Source organism: Cryptomeria japonica, chromosome 11 (assembly GCF_030272615.1).
Source record: "Cryptomeria japonica chromosome 11, Sugi_1.0, whole genome shotgun sequence".
Lineage (NCBI taxonomy): Eukaryota > Viridiplantae > Streptophyta > Pinopsida > Cupressales > Cupressaceae > Cryptomeria > Cryptomeria japonica.
Genome location: NC_081415.1, coordinates 670,643,906 through 670,663,178, shown reverse-complemented (window position 1 = coordinate 670,663,178; position 19,273 = coordinate 670,643,906). Strand labels below are relative to the sequence as shown.

Genomic DNA, 19,273 nt, shown 5'->3' with positions numbered 1-19,273 from the left:
AATGGACAGATTTATGTGACTACACATATTAATACTCACATAATGGATTGATAGATATGGGTGATTAAAAACCCCTATGATTAAAATTGACCCTTGTCATATTGTAATAGTTAATAATATAATAATAATAATCATATTTGTGTATTCAACAATTATCACATTTTTCTTTAACAATTGATCATATTTAATGTTTTGATTGATTTTTAATATTTTTCTTATTAATAATTTTGTTATTTTTTATGTATCTATTATTTGTATAATATATAATATATTATTAGTTACTGCCATAGACATAGAAGTATTGGCTATGATTAGTAATTAGTTTTTGACAAATTAAATTGCAAATATTTTTTTTTTTCAAACAAATATTAATCTATTTTAATCTCTAGTAAAAGATAGATGTGAAAATTTTAACAAAATAAAAAATTGATTTCCTGCAATATTATTGGCTCATAATTTTTCACCCAATATGGGCGATTTTTACGCTTGACATTAAATAAACAGTAACTAAAATAATTAGAATATATTATCTATTTTTTGCGTTGTTTTTGTGGCGTTTGTGATTTTCATGGATTCATGGTAATCTTCCTTGGGCGAACGATTGCTCAAGGTTTTCCACTGTTTTTTTTCAATCATTATCTATACTTCACGTTATCCAGCTTTTATCTACTCTATTAAATCCTCTTCCCTGATAATAGATAAAATCCATTGTGAGCTGCAAAATTTAATGTGCATGCTTCAGGTTTTGGAACAATTCACACGACCAACTGGATTGCTTTGATCAGCACATTTCACTTCTGGTAAGCTCCTATTGCATTTTTCTTACATTTATTGTTACTCTTTTTCTTGTAGTAATTACATTCAGTTCCAGAAACCCTATTATATAGCTCAAAGACTTCTTTAGAGTTTCTTTTTCTGCAAAGCTGTTAAAAAACTGAGCCTTAGGAATCGAACCCTAGCCTGTCAGTTTTTTTACCAAGGTAGTGAAAGACGCTTCTTTCTGGTACCTGTGACAATGAGCCCAGCCATATTTTGCCATGCACTACTCAATGAGGTTGGTTACAATATTTGCTTTCTTTGCATAAAATATGGTAGACAGAATAGAAAAAAATTAATGAATAAAAACTTGAATGATGAGGATTAGCTTTCCACGCCCGGCAAAACTCCACTTTGTGTCTTCAATAGAGTTTTTCAAGCGTCTTTTGCACTACTTGCACAGACCTGTTTCCCTCAGTCGGATTCAGATGAAACAGAAGAACCAAAACTCAATCATCGACATGCAAATGCTGCACATATAGACATGATTCAAGATGTAGAGGGCACACGGAAATCAAAATACAAATACCCACATGGAAAAATCTCACATAAAGAAACGTATAAGGATTCAGAAAACGCAGGGGAATCTAAACATAAATGCCCGTATAGAAAAACCTCACTCAAAGACATTAGACAGTATTCAAAGGACAGAAGGGAATCAAAGGCCAAATACTCGCACGGAAAAAATTGTTCACAGGACAGGAGGGAATCAAAACCCAAATATCCACATCATGAAAAATCTGAACATGATGACATGATTACGGATTCAAAGGACACAAGGGAATCCAAAGCCAGATACCCATATGGAAACATCAAACATAAAGATATGATTCAAGTTCTTTTGAAGGAGACAAACATATCTGAAGCCATGTTATAACCTACACAACAAAGACAACCATGCGCGTTATTCAATATTTTGTATTGTCCCAGAATATGAGATAATGTTATCAGATATTGGTTACAATCTCCAAAGTGAGCCACCTTCTCATATCGTTGCTGCCTCGCTGCTTTTCATTGCTTTTCAATTGCTACTAGTAATTCTGAAAATAGACATCAGTAGGATTCTGTTGGGCCGTGGACTGACGACAATATAGAGAACTTAATTGCAAGAATGAATCAGTTCACAACCCAATGATTGCCATATGAGCGGATCAAGTGAGTAGCTTATGTAAATGTATAGTTGTCACAGAATATGAGATAATTTCAGCAGATATTGGATATAGAACATGTACAATAATATAACATATCGAAGGTTTTTTGTTGAGATTCTTAATCGTGCTTGCATGTCATTTGTTTGACAAAATGATTCGTACTGCCGAATATACTTGACACAAATACAGCTTATGCTAACTCCTCTATGTTTCCTTTCCAATGTTTTTCTCTCTTTGAGAAAGTCATACACCAACAAAAATGTGGTGCCAAAATTTCTCTATCTTATCTTTAACTGTGCCCCTGCGTAGCTGATACACAGCTATCTCCTGTTGTTGGCAGAAGTAGACAGTCCTCTACGAAAACTTCATGAGCATGACTCACCTGGTGGGATATGTAGGCAGAGTCAAAGGAAACAAGCTCAGATGAGTAGGCCATTTCTAAGAATTGTGCATGTTTGGAGAGGCTATAACAGCATGTTTGCTACCGATTGAGTTAGTTGTGTAATTATTTGATTTATTTAGTGACCTACTGGATAGGTTATAACAGCATGTTTGCTGCCAATTGAGGCACCAAAGCAGTTAAGTGCACAAGCAAGGAAGAGCAGCAGAAAACATGTGAAGAGAGGATTGGCATTCACCTAGTGGCTAAGCCTTATATTTTTGCAGCAACACGTGGTGATTATGTGCAATGATCCAAAACTGGGGCAGTTAGTCAAGCTGGCTAACTTGGTGACTTAATGTTCCTATTGAAACTAGCCCCTTATGCTAAAACAACTTCAAGGCCCATTCGTGGAACATGACACATGAATCAAGTTGCAGAAGCTGACTGTACACTTAAGAGTTCCAAATGTTCACAGAGAATTAGTTATTTTCTAGCGAAATTTTGGATGTTTCATTTAGGGTTATTATTGCACACTCCCAATTTTTCCAAACTTTGGCAAAGCATTAGTTTGTCAAACCACATTTCATTTGACCCTGTTTTTAGAAGGGAAAAGGTCTTTTTAAGCTCTTCAAAGTGTTGTGCTTGTTTGTGTCATTCGAATACTTCTATCTAGTGCTTGTGCCTACTCAAAATGAAATGTCCCTAAATGGGGTAAATAGCAAAATGAAAATAGTTTCCACAGATAGCACAGATAAATGTATTCAATTCTAAATTTGGCTTTAATAGATTCAATTCTGTTGTGAATTTTGCTACAAATCTTGCATATATGATTTTAGAGCTTGTGTATTAAATTGTTGCAGAATCAGAAATTCATAACACAATAAATACAAATCTGCAACCTCATACCAGTATTGTATACTGAATAATTTCCTTTAGAAGCCAAAGAATTCTTAGCAGTATAGAACATACCAAACGCCCTTCTGGTACAGGCTAACATCCGATAGGCAACTTCCCCTTTTGTATAATTCTTTGGGACTTATGATATGTGTATTTGCTTCAGCATTGGAAGCACTTCAGAAAATCAGCTTGACAACATACTCCCTCAGCTTCTAGACAATGATCACACCTGCCTGTAGAAAACTATTACGTCTCCACATGGATTCGAAGCTCCCAGCTCTGCTCCAATACTCTCGTCTCTCAGCTCATGACAGTCTTTCTTTCTTGTGATTGGTTATAAGCAAAATATAAACCACACTCAGATTAATGCTTCAGAAAAGACTCAACACCTTCGCTGCATAATACTGCTCCCCTGTGTCTGCAATAAACTCTCCGCCCAGATGAAAGCTTTGGCAAAAATCATTAAATAATCCCTCTTCTGACCTTTTATTGATAATTTTTATATCACAGCATGAGGCAACTTGAAAACCAAAAGGAATCATCTTATCTTTTTAGCTGTCATAGGTGAGGCTTTTAATAACATGTTATGCATCTTTTTGCATTGAGATGTCTGATCTGAGTGTTGTTTATAATTTTTTATGTAACCTACCGAGTGGTATCTTTCAAGTGTGCACCTACAAAAGAGTGGTATCTTTCAAGTGTGCACCTACAAAAGAGTGGTATCTTTCAGGTGTGCATCTACAAAATAAAGTGGATTCAACATGCTTGCAGCTAGTTATTTCTTATTATCAGTTTAAAATTCAATGCATACAATTTCTATTATTTTCTTATGGCTATTATCTTGTACTATCTGTAATTACTAATTAATATATGTAGGAGCTTTGATAAAGAATTGTCTATATAGATATCAGAATATTATTTGATGTTGAATATTGCAAAGAGGATAGCCAAAGAAATCCATTTGCTATGCATGCCAAAACAAAGCTGTCATTTTATTAGTGCCCAGACAATACCAAAAAGAAAAGAGCATTCCTATCCAGTAAGCAATGATATTTATTATGCATAATTTTGTTAATATGTTTCATGTTATTATGATTATAAATAAATTAATAATCTATCAATTCTTAGATAGAATGATTGCATTAAAATACCTTGAGAATTTCAGAAATTTCAAAATTACTTTATTAGAATCTGCTTGAGCATCATTAAATTCTTTTCCTCTACATTTCTCACAATACTAACAGAGACATATGCCAAATTCCAAACCCACTCAGTTGTGCATTTCCTTCCAATCTTTTATCGCAGCTATTTACTGTTGTAGCTATCTTCCAATTTTCAGTTACACACTAAAATGTGAAAGTTCGAAGAGCAATATTATGTTCGTGTGTTTTGTTTGAAATAAAAGGAAATTTGTGAGAAACTCATAGACTAGCATTGAGAAAAGAGATCTATATACAACCCCTTAAATATAATCGAATGTGTTATCTCAACTATCAAATAAATATAGAACCTTTATCTGGCGAATGGAAGAATCTAGATAACAACTCGAGCAAATGTGTTGTTTATAGTACCAAATAAATATAGGACCTGTATCTGGGGAATATTATGCTGCTCCGAAACATGGATAGAAACAAGAAAACAAGAAATTCAATTCTACAATCAACATTTATGCACCTGTATATAATAATCCCCAAGAGTTATTTTTCATCTCAGTTTTCCCAAATTCAATTTCAATTCTTCAAAAAAATTATATTCAAATCAATTTAAAAAATATTATAAAAACCCTTTATAAATTGTGTTTGCGTTCCTTACATATAGTATATAATTTGAATAAAGAAGTACAAACAAGCAAACATAAAGTTCATTTCCATATGATCTTACAATGCTCTAAGCCATGGATTTATAAAAATGTTTTTTAAATTTTTTGAGAAAGCTATAGCAAGTTATTCAATTAGATTCCCATTCAAATAGTATGGAAAGAGACAAAATCAACCACCCTTAATGAAATGCAATATAAAGATTTAAAAAAATAAAATTGACGACCATCTAGAAATTAACGATTTCGTATTTAACATCACACACAAACAAAACACAGAAACATAATTTTGCTCTTCCAACTTCCGGCAGAAACTATGCTGCTCTTCAGCCCTTGTTATTGTATAAAATTAAATAGATACAAATATTTCAAATCTATTCATAATAACTCTAATTAGTAATGACTTTTTACTAATTATATTCAATTTATTTTAATAATTATTTTCAAGTCAAAAATTCTTCACTGAACTATTTATTGAAATACATGATTGTGAATTGTAAAAAAGGATTCAAGAACAATTAACTAAATGATTAATGCTCTATATTTCCACTAATCTAATTATAATAATCAATTACTCTATCTAATAGACAGGCATCCTTTATTTATAAAGTGAAGAAAAAAACTAAAAAATAAAAATGACAACAAAGCAATGTTTTTTTTGAATCGTTAAAACCTTTGCCCGTGCTTTGCTTTTTCTTTCAAGTGGCATCTAGCATTAGAACTCAAATTCCTATTAAATTTAAATCCAAACTTGACCTTGCATCAAGTAAATTCTACAGTCCAATGCATAAGCCAACACTATAATTTCAGGTATGCCTTTCATGTTCTACTGACTTCAATTCACAGCATTTAATTTCATTTGAAATTTGGAAGATTTTAAACCCCAACATATGTTTTTTCGGTGAGGAGTAATTCTAGATTTCGATCCGCAGACCACTTCTTAAGAAATACATACGATTGTGCATTTACTACATGTATTTCACTATGATCTTGGAAGAAAATAAATGTAGACATAAGTTTGTGTTCAGATCATTTACTCACAGGGCCAGCGGTTCAGACCTGGGTATTGACAATTCTAGAGTTAGGGTTTACATTATCCATTTTTGGCTATTCTTAGGCTCACATCGCAAGGACATAACTCAACTTGAATAGAGTTTTTTTTAAGGACAATAAGTCTTAACCAGTAGATCTCAACGCAAACCAAATTATCACGCAATTCATGTATTTATACGGTGATACTTTCGTTTTTCAAGTGCTTTTAATATCTAAGAATGGGTGCTTTATTGTCTCTGAATTCAACTTGGCCATCTCTATTTGCTGTATGTTCATAATTACAGTTCCTAGAGGCCATTACCAATTCTCGAGGTAGGCCTTACATGGCCAAGTTTTGGCTATTCTTGGCCTTATGTTGCAAGGATATGACTTAAATTGAATTGTTATTTTTTTGATAGGCCCACTTTAAGATTCACCACAATGGCAGCTAAAACCCTTGAATGCACCATTACTGCTGCATGGAACTCTTTTTAGCATAGAAGCCATGTTGTTGAGGTTTCCATTCTGCTCAAATTCACCAGGAGCTTGCACCTACTATCATCCAGGCCCATCATAACAGATAGAACATGGTTGTCACCATAGCAGTTGCTTTTCCTTTCCGCTAGATCAGGCTTGCTGGAGATGTATTATTTGCATGCTATTGAAATCCTTGTTGACTATTTTTAGGGCAAATTGTTTTGCATCGTTGTTATATAGATTGATTTTTGATGCCACTGCATACGTGCAAAATGCCTTCAAACTGTAAATGACAGTAGTATTTTAATTTAATAGATGAAAACAGCCTTCTGCTCGATTCCTTTCTGATTCTCGGCTAAAAATGATTTACACACTTGGCCTCTGGTGAAAATGAAAAAAGAAATTCCAAGAGCCAAATTGTAGTTGCATATACTTGCTCATAGGTCACTTTTCTGCTGGCTGTATGACTGGAACATGGAAGGAAAAGAAAAATGACTTGGAAGTTCATTTTTAATTTTAAATGTTACGATTTCTGCTTTGCTGGACTTGTGAGTTTTGGGCAGACTTTTAGAGATACCCACTAATGATATATTATATAAGTTAATTTTTCCCTTTTTCCCTTTTAGACTTTGGCTATTTATTTTCATGTCAATAATTATTTGAGCTCTGAATAAGGAGTATTTGTGTTATAAATTTATCCATGATCACGTGTGTTTCATTTTATGAGCTGAAATGCCTAGACCTTAAAGTCTAGTGTTTAATGTTGTTTGCATGTTATCCAGGAAAGTGTTCTGAGAACTAGAATAAGATCCCTCCCGTAATGTTTTTGAAGGTTCCTCATAAGCGAGCTTCTCTAGGATTCCACTAAGATGCCTTGATTGCATTAAGTATGGCCAATGTGCTTTGAAGTGCAGGGGGAATTTTGTTTGAGTTTAACCACTGGATAACTAGTCCCATCATATGGGGTTTCAGATACAGGTGGCTGATGGAATTGAGAATGATGTTATTATGTCAAGAGGCATCTACAATGACATTCAAATATCCGTAAACAAAAAATTGATTTTGAATAAATTTGACGTGTAGATGACAGGTAAATGCATGCATGTTTCAGTTTCTCTATAAGTATTATTTTATTACTCTGAATAAAATAGAATCATTGCCACTTGTCTCTAAGTATATGAAACTGTTACATCTTTAATGAAAGTGAAAGAGTGCAGCATTATTATCTCTCGGCATTATTTTACATATATCTTTTTTAGAATATAGGTATACTAGTCTACATTTGAGACGTTTGTCTTGTTGTCATTCTGGTAAGAAATTTGGATGGATCCTTTATTGTGGCATTGAACTATAGACTTTTAAGTTTTTGTTTTTTTTGCAAAAAGTATATATTACAGATAATGAAATCTGATCCTGTGATATTGGTTTTATTGAAAGTGGAATAAATGATTAGGATGTTCAGAATTTGGAAACCTCCACGATGTTAAGCAATCTTGTCCAGATATCATAATGTTTAGAAAAAGTCAATATTGCTTGCACAAATAGATGGACACAAAAAAGTAGGATTTAATTCTCTAATTTCTTAAAAATAAGGCAAATCATTTGGAATCAACCAACCTTTGTTTCATCAACTTTTGCTGTATAGATTCTTTCTACCAAACTTAAGATACGAAAAATTTAGGCAATAAGTGAGGAGCTACCTTTCCGTGAACTTGAAGGTGATTAGGTGAAACTCGAACCCGCTGTTTGCCACATAGGCAATTTTCATGGGCAAAAAAATCACTTGCTTCTATAGGACCTGTTTTAGCATATTACTTCATTCCAATAGAGGGACATCTTTTCCATAGGATATCTTGAAGTTTGGATTTAAATAACTATTAAAGCCCTCGGGGTCAATTGACAAAATCCATCAAAAGAATAAATTGTTTCTGGAATTTTTATTTATTGAAAATTTCTCTCGATGCTTGTCATCTTCCTTGAGTGTTGCTTGATTTAAAAGTAAAGCACTATCCATACTATAGATAAGACAACATCATAATGCTGAGCAACTTTGGCACCTTGTAGATTGGTAATAAATATTAACTGTTTTAAATCCTTCAGAGAATCAGAACTATTGCCTATTCCATCCGCCACTCGAACAGATTTCCCAGCACTATTTCTAATTCATGTTTGTAGCATGTAGAGCAGATAGAGAGTCCAATGTGGAAGGTAACCATTCAAATCCAAAAGTTACAATAAATCCAGTAAGTTGAAACTTCTCAAGATTAAAAAATTTCTTGTGACATGGCCTTAAAGAGACGGGCATGCCTATCCTACAACAGTAAATGCAGAATAGAGGTTTTCATCCTCAATTTACCTAGTCAGGTATCACCCTCTAGTTATATTGTTGAATCTTGATATAATTATGGCCCAAAGTGCAAAGATATCAGAAGAAGAAACAACTTTCACAAGAGCAATTCCTTCTCTGAACATAATGACAATTATGAACAATCTGCATCAGCAAGCCAAGACACTCATATGTTCAATGGTTCATATATGAAAAGTCTTAGTTGAGGAATTATGGCAAATGCATCAAATGTGCAGTGGTGTCATTCAACTCATTCAATTTAAGTCTTAATCTAATATTTTTGGAATGCTATGGTTACTTATGGATTTACAGCAGGTTCAAATCATATGTAAACTTTTGTTCTTCTGTTCCTCAAGTCATATGAAAAAATGGAAATTTTATATCAAGATCTCAGAGGTAGAATCCTGTGGAAGTATACTACTGTTAGATTTAGCAGGCATATATCAATCTGCAAAATCATTGTAAAATTTGTTCATAAATATACTAAGTTGCCAAATTGGAATCGTAATCAAAATTGGATATGTGGGTATGGTATGCTGGTACAACATTTTTCTTTGGGGGAACTGGGTATGTCCATACAAAATCATAAATATATTTAAAAAATTAAATATATTAATTATATATTAAAAATAAATATATTTTATCTTTATTAATACTCTTAAGTATACAAGTTTTTAATTTATAACTTTTTAAATTTTATTATATAACTATTACATATAGTTTAATAAACGACATACTAATATGATATATAGTAATTTTAATTTTAAAACTATTTTATAATATTAATTGTTAAATTATTTTAAATTATATATTAAGCATATAATAAATATAAATGAAGCTAAGAATTGTCTTAAAGTTTTGGATAAATATAAAATGTTAAATATTCTGGTAAATTAGATGTCATAGTTTTCAATAATATAAAGTTACCAAAAATAATGAAAATAAGGAAATGCCCTATATTTATTCCTGTAATGGGTTGCGCTTATCACCTGTAGAAACTATGGCACATTAGGTGAAGAGTGACCTGGACAAATAGAAATATGACTTACGTTCTTGTCTTCTATTTGTCTTCAGGGGATGAGGCGATGTTAAGTTTGCGTGTGAATCTTAGCATCTGCAAATGGCAATGTCTACAGCAGATAGAATTGGTGTTACTGTTTCCAACTTGGAGACATCAAACCACTCGCTGATAGCTGTAAGTGATGGATGTAAAGTTAAAACTTGACTGCAGAATGTTTCAAAAAGGTTTTTATTATGTTGTATTTACCCTGTATGCCTTCAAGCAGTTTTCACTGTAACCTGTGAATATTTTTCAGTTCAAGCATTATTTATTTATAGATTTTTTTCTTTTCTTAGGATGTACGGAACTTGCTGGTGACAATCAAAATGATTGCACAGGATTTAGAGAAGGAGAATAAGTCTGATTTGGTAACACACTATCCCTTTATTTTGCATCTACATGGGTTCGAGACTTTCAAGTAATAATCAGATTGGATTTATACTGCTTTTTATAGTAATCAGAAGTCCCGACATAGTTTTCTAATTTGACTTTATGAAATGTTAAAATAAGCTTTAGTTTGGCTTTTCAGTTTTGTTGGGGTAAATAAATATTCATTATGGATATTATTACACTTTACTTAAGTTAACTTAGGATAATGCATTTCTTCGTAGTTTGGATTTGAGACACTTAGGGAAGTGTGCACATAGGGATAGAGCTTGTAGGAGAAATTCCACCTTTTGTGGTCTTATTTTGCTGTTACACTCCACATTCAGTGAGTCATCCACCTCTTGTGGAATATTATATTATTTCTCCTACCTACCCTTAGTATTTCTTACCTACCCTTGTTTTTCATTGAGCCACATGTCATGATTGTGTGCTCGTACATCCATATGGCCTTGCCTATATAAGAAGGCCTATATTCATTGTATTGATGAATCCAGTTGATCATTTTCATATTGATGAGAATACAGTTTGTTCTTGTCATTCTTTTATTTCTATTTTAATACTTTTCATTGTGCCCTTGTTCTTGGCAAAATCTCACATGGTATCAGAGCCATTGGGGCTTCATTGATTGGTTTTTGGAGACATCACGGAAGACTTTTATTTTCGGATCTAAGGAACTGCATTTTTTGGAGGCATCTTAGAGCGTTTTTGACCTCACCATTGCGTCCGGGAGGCCGTTTCCATAAAAATCGAGTATAAATTCGACCTATTTTGGCGAAAATCGATTTTTGGGTGTGGAGGAAATTTTCTGCCCAATTTGAGCGGTATGGTACGGAATTTTCAAATTTTTTTCAAAAAAAAAAAAAAAAATTTTTTTTTTTTCTAAGAATTATTTTCCAGTTTGAAAGGGATCCGTACCTTCTGCCCAGTTAGCAACGCCCAGTCAGCATTTTCTTTGGAAATTTTTAGACCCCTCTTCGTTGAGCAGTTTGGATTTTGGGTCAACTTTGGAGGCCCATAACTTGCTCAATTTTGCTCCTTTCTGGGTGCAATTTTTTTTGATTTGGGCTAATTTTTCGTGCTCTTCGCAGTGGTGTGGTTATTTTCTGGTTTTGGTGCACAGGTGTTTCGGAATTTTTGGATTTTCTCAGCTGTACCTGTCTAATCCTCAATTCTGCAACTTCAAAGGCCTCGTTTGAGCTCATACGACCTCCTTTTCAGGTGCCATTTTTTTTGAAAGTGCATGTTTTTTCATCTACTTTTATAATCTATGATCAGATTTCAGAGATTTTAAGTAGAAATTGTACTTTCAGATATTGGTCTTATTTGGCCAATTTGGTACTTGTAAATTGCTTGGATCTTAGTTTAGATCTCTTGCATGATTAGTTTGAGTCTCTTTTGGCCTTATTGAGGCAGTTGTAAAATTGAAATCAGAAGTCCACTTTGCCATTTTTTGCAAGTGGCCCATTGTACATGCACTAAGTATAAAGTGCCAAATCATCACTTTTGGGGGGGGGGGTTCTTTGATTGAGTGAATTTGGGGGGGTGTCTTGTGTGATTGTGCCTCTCTTTCCTTGTGCTCTTTCATTTTTGTTGCAATGAGTCCTCATAAATTTCCACCTTTAACTCCACATAATTATGCATCATGGAAAATTAAAGTATGGAGCAAATTAATGGAAAAAGGTCTCACACATTACATAGATGGAACAATAGCAGCACCACCTGATCCTAAGGCTGATCCTAATGCTCAGTTAGAATGGCTCACTAAGAATTGCATGGCTCTTGGAACTTTGCGCAAGTATGTATCAGATGACCTCATCTTTCATATTGAGAAGTGTACTACAATCAAAGATGCTTGGGATATGTTTCAGAAATTGTATGGTCAAGTTGATGAAATCAGAGGGTATAAGATTGACAATGAGCTCACCAACTTGGATCCCAAGAGTTTTGATACAATCCAAGATTATGTCACCAAAGCAAATGAGCTAAGAGCAAAGCTTAAGGATTGTGGAATTGACAAAAAAGATGCTCAGTTGATATTCAACTTGTTGGACAAGCTTGCACCAGAATATGCAGCATTTGTGTCTAGCTTCCAAACTCATCATTTGACAGTGGGGAGTTCCTATGTTATGCCTTCATTTGATGCTTTCACAGAAATGTTGATATTGGAACAATCTAAGTTGTTGAACATGGGGCTTCTCAAGTCTTCAAAGTCCCGGGCTTTGGTGGCTAATCAAGGGAATCAAGGAAGTCAAGGCAAAGATTCCAACAAGAAGAAGCACTCCAAGTCTAAGCCACAACAGGAAAAAGGACAATCATCCTCTTCCAAGAAGGGGACACCACATAAGAAGGATAAACCAACTTGTGCATATTGCAAGAAGTATGGTCATGATGAGCATCGATGCCACACCAAGCAAGTTGATGAGTTGACAAATCTTCTCAAGAAACACAACATCAACTTGCCATTCGCCTACACAAAGAAGGATTCATCTCCTTCCTCTTCCTCACATTCTAAGGGAAAAGGGCAAGCATTTGTGGCTACAACAGGTTCTTCACCGCAATGGATACTTGACTTGGGTGCCTCATATCACATGGGTTCTACAAAGGAGCAGTTTTCTTCATTGGAGCCATCTAAGGTACCTCACATTTACATAGGTGATGATACACAAGTAGAGGTTGAAGGGAAAGGTTCAGTTGACATGGATGATGGAACATTTGAGAATGTTCTCTATGTTCCTAACTTGTCTACCAACCTTCTCTCTATCTACCAAATCACTCACTATGGAAATGGGAAAAAGGTTGAGTTTACACCAGATTCAGTTGTGGTAAAGGAACTTGATGATGATGCCTTGGTAGCAGTGGGACAAGTCAATGACAACTCAAGGCTTTATTCATTCTCCCACTTTGTGCCAAGTTCACCTTCTAGGGCCTTGCTTACTCATTCAAATTCCGAAATTAAGCTATGGCATGAGCAGTTTGGTCACCTCAACTACCGCTATCTTCAGCAGCTCAGCACTAAAGACATGGTCACAGGTCTACCTCGAATCAGTTTTTCAGAGGGTGTATGTTCAGGGTGTTCCATGGGCAAGCATCCCGAGGAGAAGTTTGATAAGGGGAAAGCTTGGAGAGCTTTGGAAGTTCTTCAACTTGTTCGCAGCGATGTAGCAGGTCCATTTCCAGCACCTTCATTTAGTAAGGCCCGCTATGTCCTCACCTTCATTGATGACTACTCCCGCTTCACTTGGGTCGACTTTCTCATTCATAAGAGTGAAGTATTTGACAGATTTCAGGACTTCAAGAATCGTGTGGAGAAGCAATCCGGGAAAGTGGTGAAGATTCTTTGCACAGATAATGGAAGGGAATATGTGAACAAAAGACTTGATGATTTTTGTACATTTGAGGGGATTGATCTTCAACATTCTGTAGCATACACTCCACAGCAGAACGAAGTTGCAGAACGCAAGAATAGAACTCTCAAAGAAATGGCTAGCTGTATGATTCATGCATGTTCTCTTGATCCCGCCTTTTGGGCCGAGGCTATCAGTTGTGCCACACACATCCAGAATCGGGTTCCTTACAAAGCTTTGCAAGGTATTACTCCTTTTGAGGCTTGGGCTGGTAGGAAACCGATTGTGAGACATTTCAGAGTCTTTGGGTGTCCAACATGGGCTCGTATACCTCCATAGAAACGCAAGGCATTGGAACCTCAGAGTCGGCCTTGCATATTTGTTGGATATCCTGAGGGTGTTAAGGCATATAGATTGATGGATCTTGAGACACATGAGGTGTTCATTGAGAGGAGTGTTCACTTCGAGGAAAGCTCTCCTAGCTTAGCCTCTCTACCTCCTCCACCTTCCTCCATTGTGGATAGTGATGCCTGTGATTTAGATGATGAGATTCCTTCAACTCCGGCTCGCAGGGTTACACCTTTGCAGGGTCCACTTGTAGTTGAGGAGCCTCGTTCTCCACCTCCACCTAGACCTCGTTGGGCTCGACAGACACTTGAGTCCGCGGGTTCTCTTGTTGGGGATCCTTCAGATACACGGAGAACTCGATCATAGCATCAGGATCTTCCACATGCATTCATTGCTACCGCTTCCAATCCACAGACATTTTGGGAAGCATCAGGGGTTCCTGAGTGGGACCAAGCTATGGAGGAAGAGTATAGTTCCTTGATGAGGAACAACACATGGGATTTAGTCCATCTCCCTAAGGGGAGAAAGATGGTTCGATGTAAGTGGATCTATCGGACTAAGTATGCTGCGGATGGTAGTGTGGATAAGTACAAGGCTTGACTTGTTGCGAAAGGTTTCTCCCAGGTAGCAAGTGTTGACTATACTGAGACCTTTGCACCCGTAGCCAAGATGAACTCCATTCGCTTGACACTTGCTATTGCTGCAGCTCATGGTTGGGCTGTATATTAGATGGATGTGAAGAGTGCTTTTCTTCATGGTGATCTTGATGAGGAGATTTATATGGAGCAGCCACAGGGTTTCATCCAAGATACTTCCTTGGTTTGCAGACTAAGGAAATCTCTCTATGGCCTTAAGCAGGCCCCCAGGGCTTGGTATGCCAAGATGGATTCCTTTCTTCTCTCAGCAGGGTTCACCAGGTGTCATTCCGACCCGAATGTCTACATTTTGCGACAGGATGACTCTCACTTGATACTTGTGCTCTATGTTGATGACTTGATCATTACAGGGAGTACTGCATCCATCATTAGCAGAGTCAAATCTGCTTTGCATGACAGATTTGCTATGACTGACTTGGGTCTTTTGCACTACTTTCTCGGGATAGAGATTTCACAGTCACCTTCCGGGATTACACTATCGCAGCCCAAGTATGCTCTTGATCTACTTGCACGCTTTCATATGGCTGATTGTAAGCCTGCCTTGACTCCCTTTCTTTCAGGAGTCAAGCTTGAGGCTCAGTGTTCTTCTCCACCAGTTGATGCCACTTTGTATCGTTAGCTTGTGGGTAGTCTCATCTACTTGACTCATACACGCCCTGATATTTCATTTGCAGTTGGCATGGTTTCTCGCTTCATGCAGGAACCACATGAGCTTCATTGGAAAGCCGCCAAACGCATCCTTCATTACATCCAGGGTACACATCACTATGGGATTCACTATGCAGCAAGCACAGGACTTCGCTTGGTTGGTTACAGACTCCGATTGGGCTGGCGATCTTGATGATCGTAAGTCTACTTCTGGTTACAGTTTTCACCTTGGTTCAGGCCCCATTTGTTGGCAGAGCAAGAAGCAACATGCTATTGCTCTCTCTTCGACTGAGGCTGAGTATCGAGGCGCTGTTAACGCAGCAATTGAGACCATTTGGCTTCAGCAGATTCTCACAGAGTTTGGGTTCACCACTCCACGACCGACAGTTCTATATTGCGACAATCAGAGTGCTATTGCTATCTCGAAGAACCCGGTCCAGCACTAGCGGACCAAACACATCGAGATTCATATGCACTATATCCGAGAGCTCATTCAGGAGCAGGTCATTGATTTGCAGTATTGTCCTACAGCGGAGCAGGTTGCAAACATATTCACCAAACCTTTCACCGAGAGTAAGTTCCAGCAGTTGCGAGCTCTCTTGGGGGTGCAGGATGTGTCATTAGGGGGGGTCAGCTGACTTCTCCTTCCTCTCTTATGGGGGGGGACTTTTTCCTCTTTGAGGTTTTGTCCTTCTTTGAGAGTCTTTTGTACTTTCATCTCTCTTTTGGGGGGGAGTTTTTTCCCACTGGGTTTTCTCCCTTTTTCCGTTTGTGAGAGATTGCATTGCGTAGTTTTTCTTGCATTTGCATATTGTACATGGGTACCTATCATGGCCTAGTAGTCGGGACCCATCTTGCATTGTTGACTTGAGTCTTCATTCCCCTAAGTTGCACTTAAGGGGGGGTGTTGGTGTAAATAAATATTCATTATGGATATTATTACACTTTACTTAAGTTAACTTAGGATAATGCATTTTTTCGTAGTTTGGATTTGAGACACTTAGGGAAGTGTGCACATAGGGATAGAGCTTGTAGGAGAAATTCCACCTTTTGTGGTCTTATTTTGCTGTTACACTCCACATTCGGTGGGTCATCCACCTCTTGTGGAATATTATATTATTTTTGCTACCTACCCCTAGTATTTCTTACCTACCCTTGTTTTTCATTGAGCCACATGTCATGATTGTGTGCTCGTACATCCATATGGCCTTGCCTATATAAGAAGGCCTATATTCATTGTATTGATGAATCCAGTTGATCATTTTCATATTGATGAGAATACAGTTTGTTCTTGTCATTCTTTTGTCTCTATTTTAATACTTTTCATTGTGCCCTTGTTCTTGGCAAAATCTCACAAGTTTATTGTGTTATATTGCCATTAATTTATCTCAATCACAAATGATGGTTTTGACACCCAAGTTGTAACAAACCCAAAATTAATCTGAGAAATGATTTTGGCAAACCTTAGAGTCCAGGTCGGTTGATAAAAAAATTCTGTATTGATTATTCTTTTTTCATTTTTTAATTACATCAAGTGGGATGAGTGTGGTAAATCATCGAGGCTTTCATAAAAGAGATTTGTGTTCAAGTTTTCCCAATAGACATGTTACATTCTAAAATGTACAAATGTTAAATGATAAGTTGGGCGATTCTGGCTTTGGTTTTCCCAGGAGGCTAGGTGTAAGTTCTGGGTGAATTCTATGGAAGATAAATCCCCAAATCGTGGCATCTAAGCTGAAGGACATCTTGTTGGCTCTTAGACATGTAATCCCACAAATCCTAATGACAAGCGCCAACAACACCTAAGGCCAGAGAGCATCAACATAGCGATGGGCAGCGCTAATAATCAGATTGTAGCATTAATGGACCAATGAGTGTGAGTGGATAAAGTCACCTTCAGCTATGGGTCCATGTAAACTTGGGAGGGTATTCCTAGAGGTATCCTTAATAAGACATATATTAGATGATGATGAACATGACTAAATCAGTAGCAGCTATATCCAATGTGCTTGTCTCCAAACTTATAAAACCTCTTATTAAGCTGAGAACTACATCCTTCCACATGCATCCAAAGATGGTAGTATTACAATATCCCCAAAAGTAAATCCACTTAATTTTTCATACAAAAGTGCAAGATGCAAGGCATGCACGACATGGTTCACTAACGATTTAGCTATTTGTGACCACTTAAAAATAATCCTTGGGTTATAATTCTAAATCATGAAAGCATGTGGAGCTCTAATCTTCTCCTAAACTAATGAGGACAAAAAATGACCGATATAAGGAGTGTTTGGTCCTTCACCTCCTAGACTGGTGCCTACTCCATTGGACAATAGATTCACGATCTACAAGATAAAGGGGAATAAACTTGTAGAGCATAAATGTAACAAGATATGTATACACATACAAATCAGAGCTGACACTTAGGCAACTAGGCATACTTAGTAGACTATCATAGAACTGAAAATGACCATATGAAACAAAGGAAAGACCATTACAAAGAGCATGTAATTCTTTAGAATCTATCACATATTCATCTAACCCTTGTTATATTCATGCCAACAAATGTGGCAAGAGAGGACCTGCAACTAGGTTCAAGCACCCCCTTTAATAATTACAAAGTGCCATGGAGACATCCATTTACATGCATTACATTCATTGAATACTCTGATGCCCTCAAACAACCTAAAATGTAATGCACCTAGGAAACTAGCTCAGCGATCAATCCTTATGCAAGCAGAAAATTGCACATATATAGCATCACAACACCCTCAAAACGTTGGGTAGGAAAACAAGGGGTGCCTACCACATGTCAAAGCATTGAAAGTAGCATAAAACACCCACACAACAAAATCCACCACAGATTTGTTGTTGGATGTTTTGGAACATTAAAGTAGTCTTCTTGTGCTTAGAGAGGTCTCAACACATACTTATAATGCTAGGGTTTTCATTTATGGCGTGTAAGTGTTCATACTTGCGTTTATTTTCTCTATATGGCTTCACACATGGATCTGTACCTTTGAGGAGTCCAATGGCATTTTGGCAAGACTTGAGTGATTGTACACATTGATTGCGGTCAATTCGAGCATTAGTGGTGTCCAAGAAAATGTAAGGACGTAGGTGGGCCTTGCATTTGAATGAGGGGGTAGGGTGATTTGCATGCACAAAGGGTCCATTAGCGTAAGAGGGGATTGAGAAGTTTGTGAGAGGAATATATGGGTGAAGGACTATGGGTTGGGGTGTAGGGATATAAGGTGCATGGGAAGATAGAGGTCCATGAGCCTGGGAAGGTAGAATGGTAGAACATTGGGAATTTTAGAACTTTGCAAACAATATTGCAAGAGGTAGGTTGGCACAAAAAACCTTCAAGGTTTGCATAAGTGAGGATTGATTGAGGGTAGAACCCAGGTGGTCCTTCATAGGGAGTGCAAAGAGGAAAGGCAAACCCCGAATATTTGTGGGAAACAAGGGAGTAGGAAAACGAGGGAGCAAAGATTGGGTTTCAGGAAGGGATAGACAAGTAGGGAAAACCTAAAAGTTCGTAGGAGACAAATAATCAAAAGTATGGAGGTGTAGGGAATCAAGGGTTGAAGGCACATGTGTTGTGTGGATGAACTTTGAAGAAGGTTTGGTTGGCTTGAAAATTTGAAAATGGGACTAGGGGGAACTTGGAGAATGGAGAATTGAAAGAAAGGCTTGTTGGGAAGGGAAACCTCACAATTTTGAAATCAAAGCTTGGAGAATAGGGGCTTGATGGAAAGGCATGTTAAGAAGGGAAGTCCCAAATGTTTGATGTGTGGAGAATTTGTGACTCTTGGAATTGAGGACTTGAAGCATAGTCATGCGGGGAAGGAAAATCTTGAAAGTCTAAAATGTGGGGAGTTGGGGATTTGAAGGAAAGGCATGTTGAGA

General features: G+C 36.7%; 1 protein-coding gene across 1 annotated transcript in view; it reads left to right on the top strand.

Moving 5' to 3' along the window:
• The first annotated feature begins 521 nt into the window (after positions 1-521).
• Positions 522-19,273, top strand: part of LOC131070705 (E3 SUMO-protein ligase MMS21) — a 62,377-nt gene continuing 43,625 nt past the window's right edge. The window contains exons 1-4 of the mRNA XM_058006310.2: positions 522-579; positions 743-800; positions 9,993-10,113; positions 10,275-10,346. Of these exons, the coding sequence (XP_057862293.1) occupies positions 10,039-10,113; positions 10,275-10,346 (147 nt within the window). The 5' untranslated portion in view covers positions 522-579; positions 743-800; positions 9,993-10,038. The remainder of the gene's footprint in view (positions 580-742; positions 801-9,992; positions 10,114-10,274; positions 10,347-19,273) is intronic.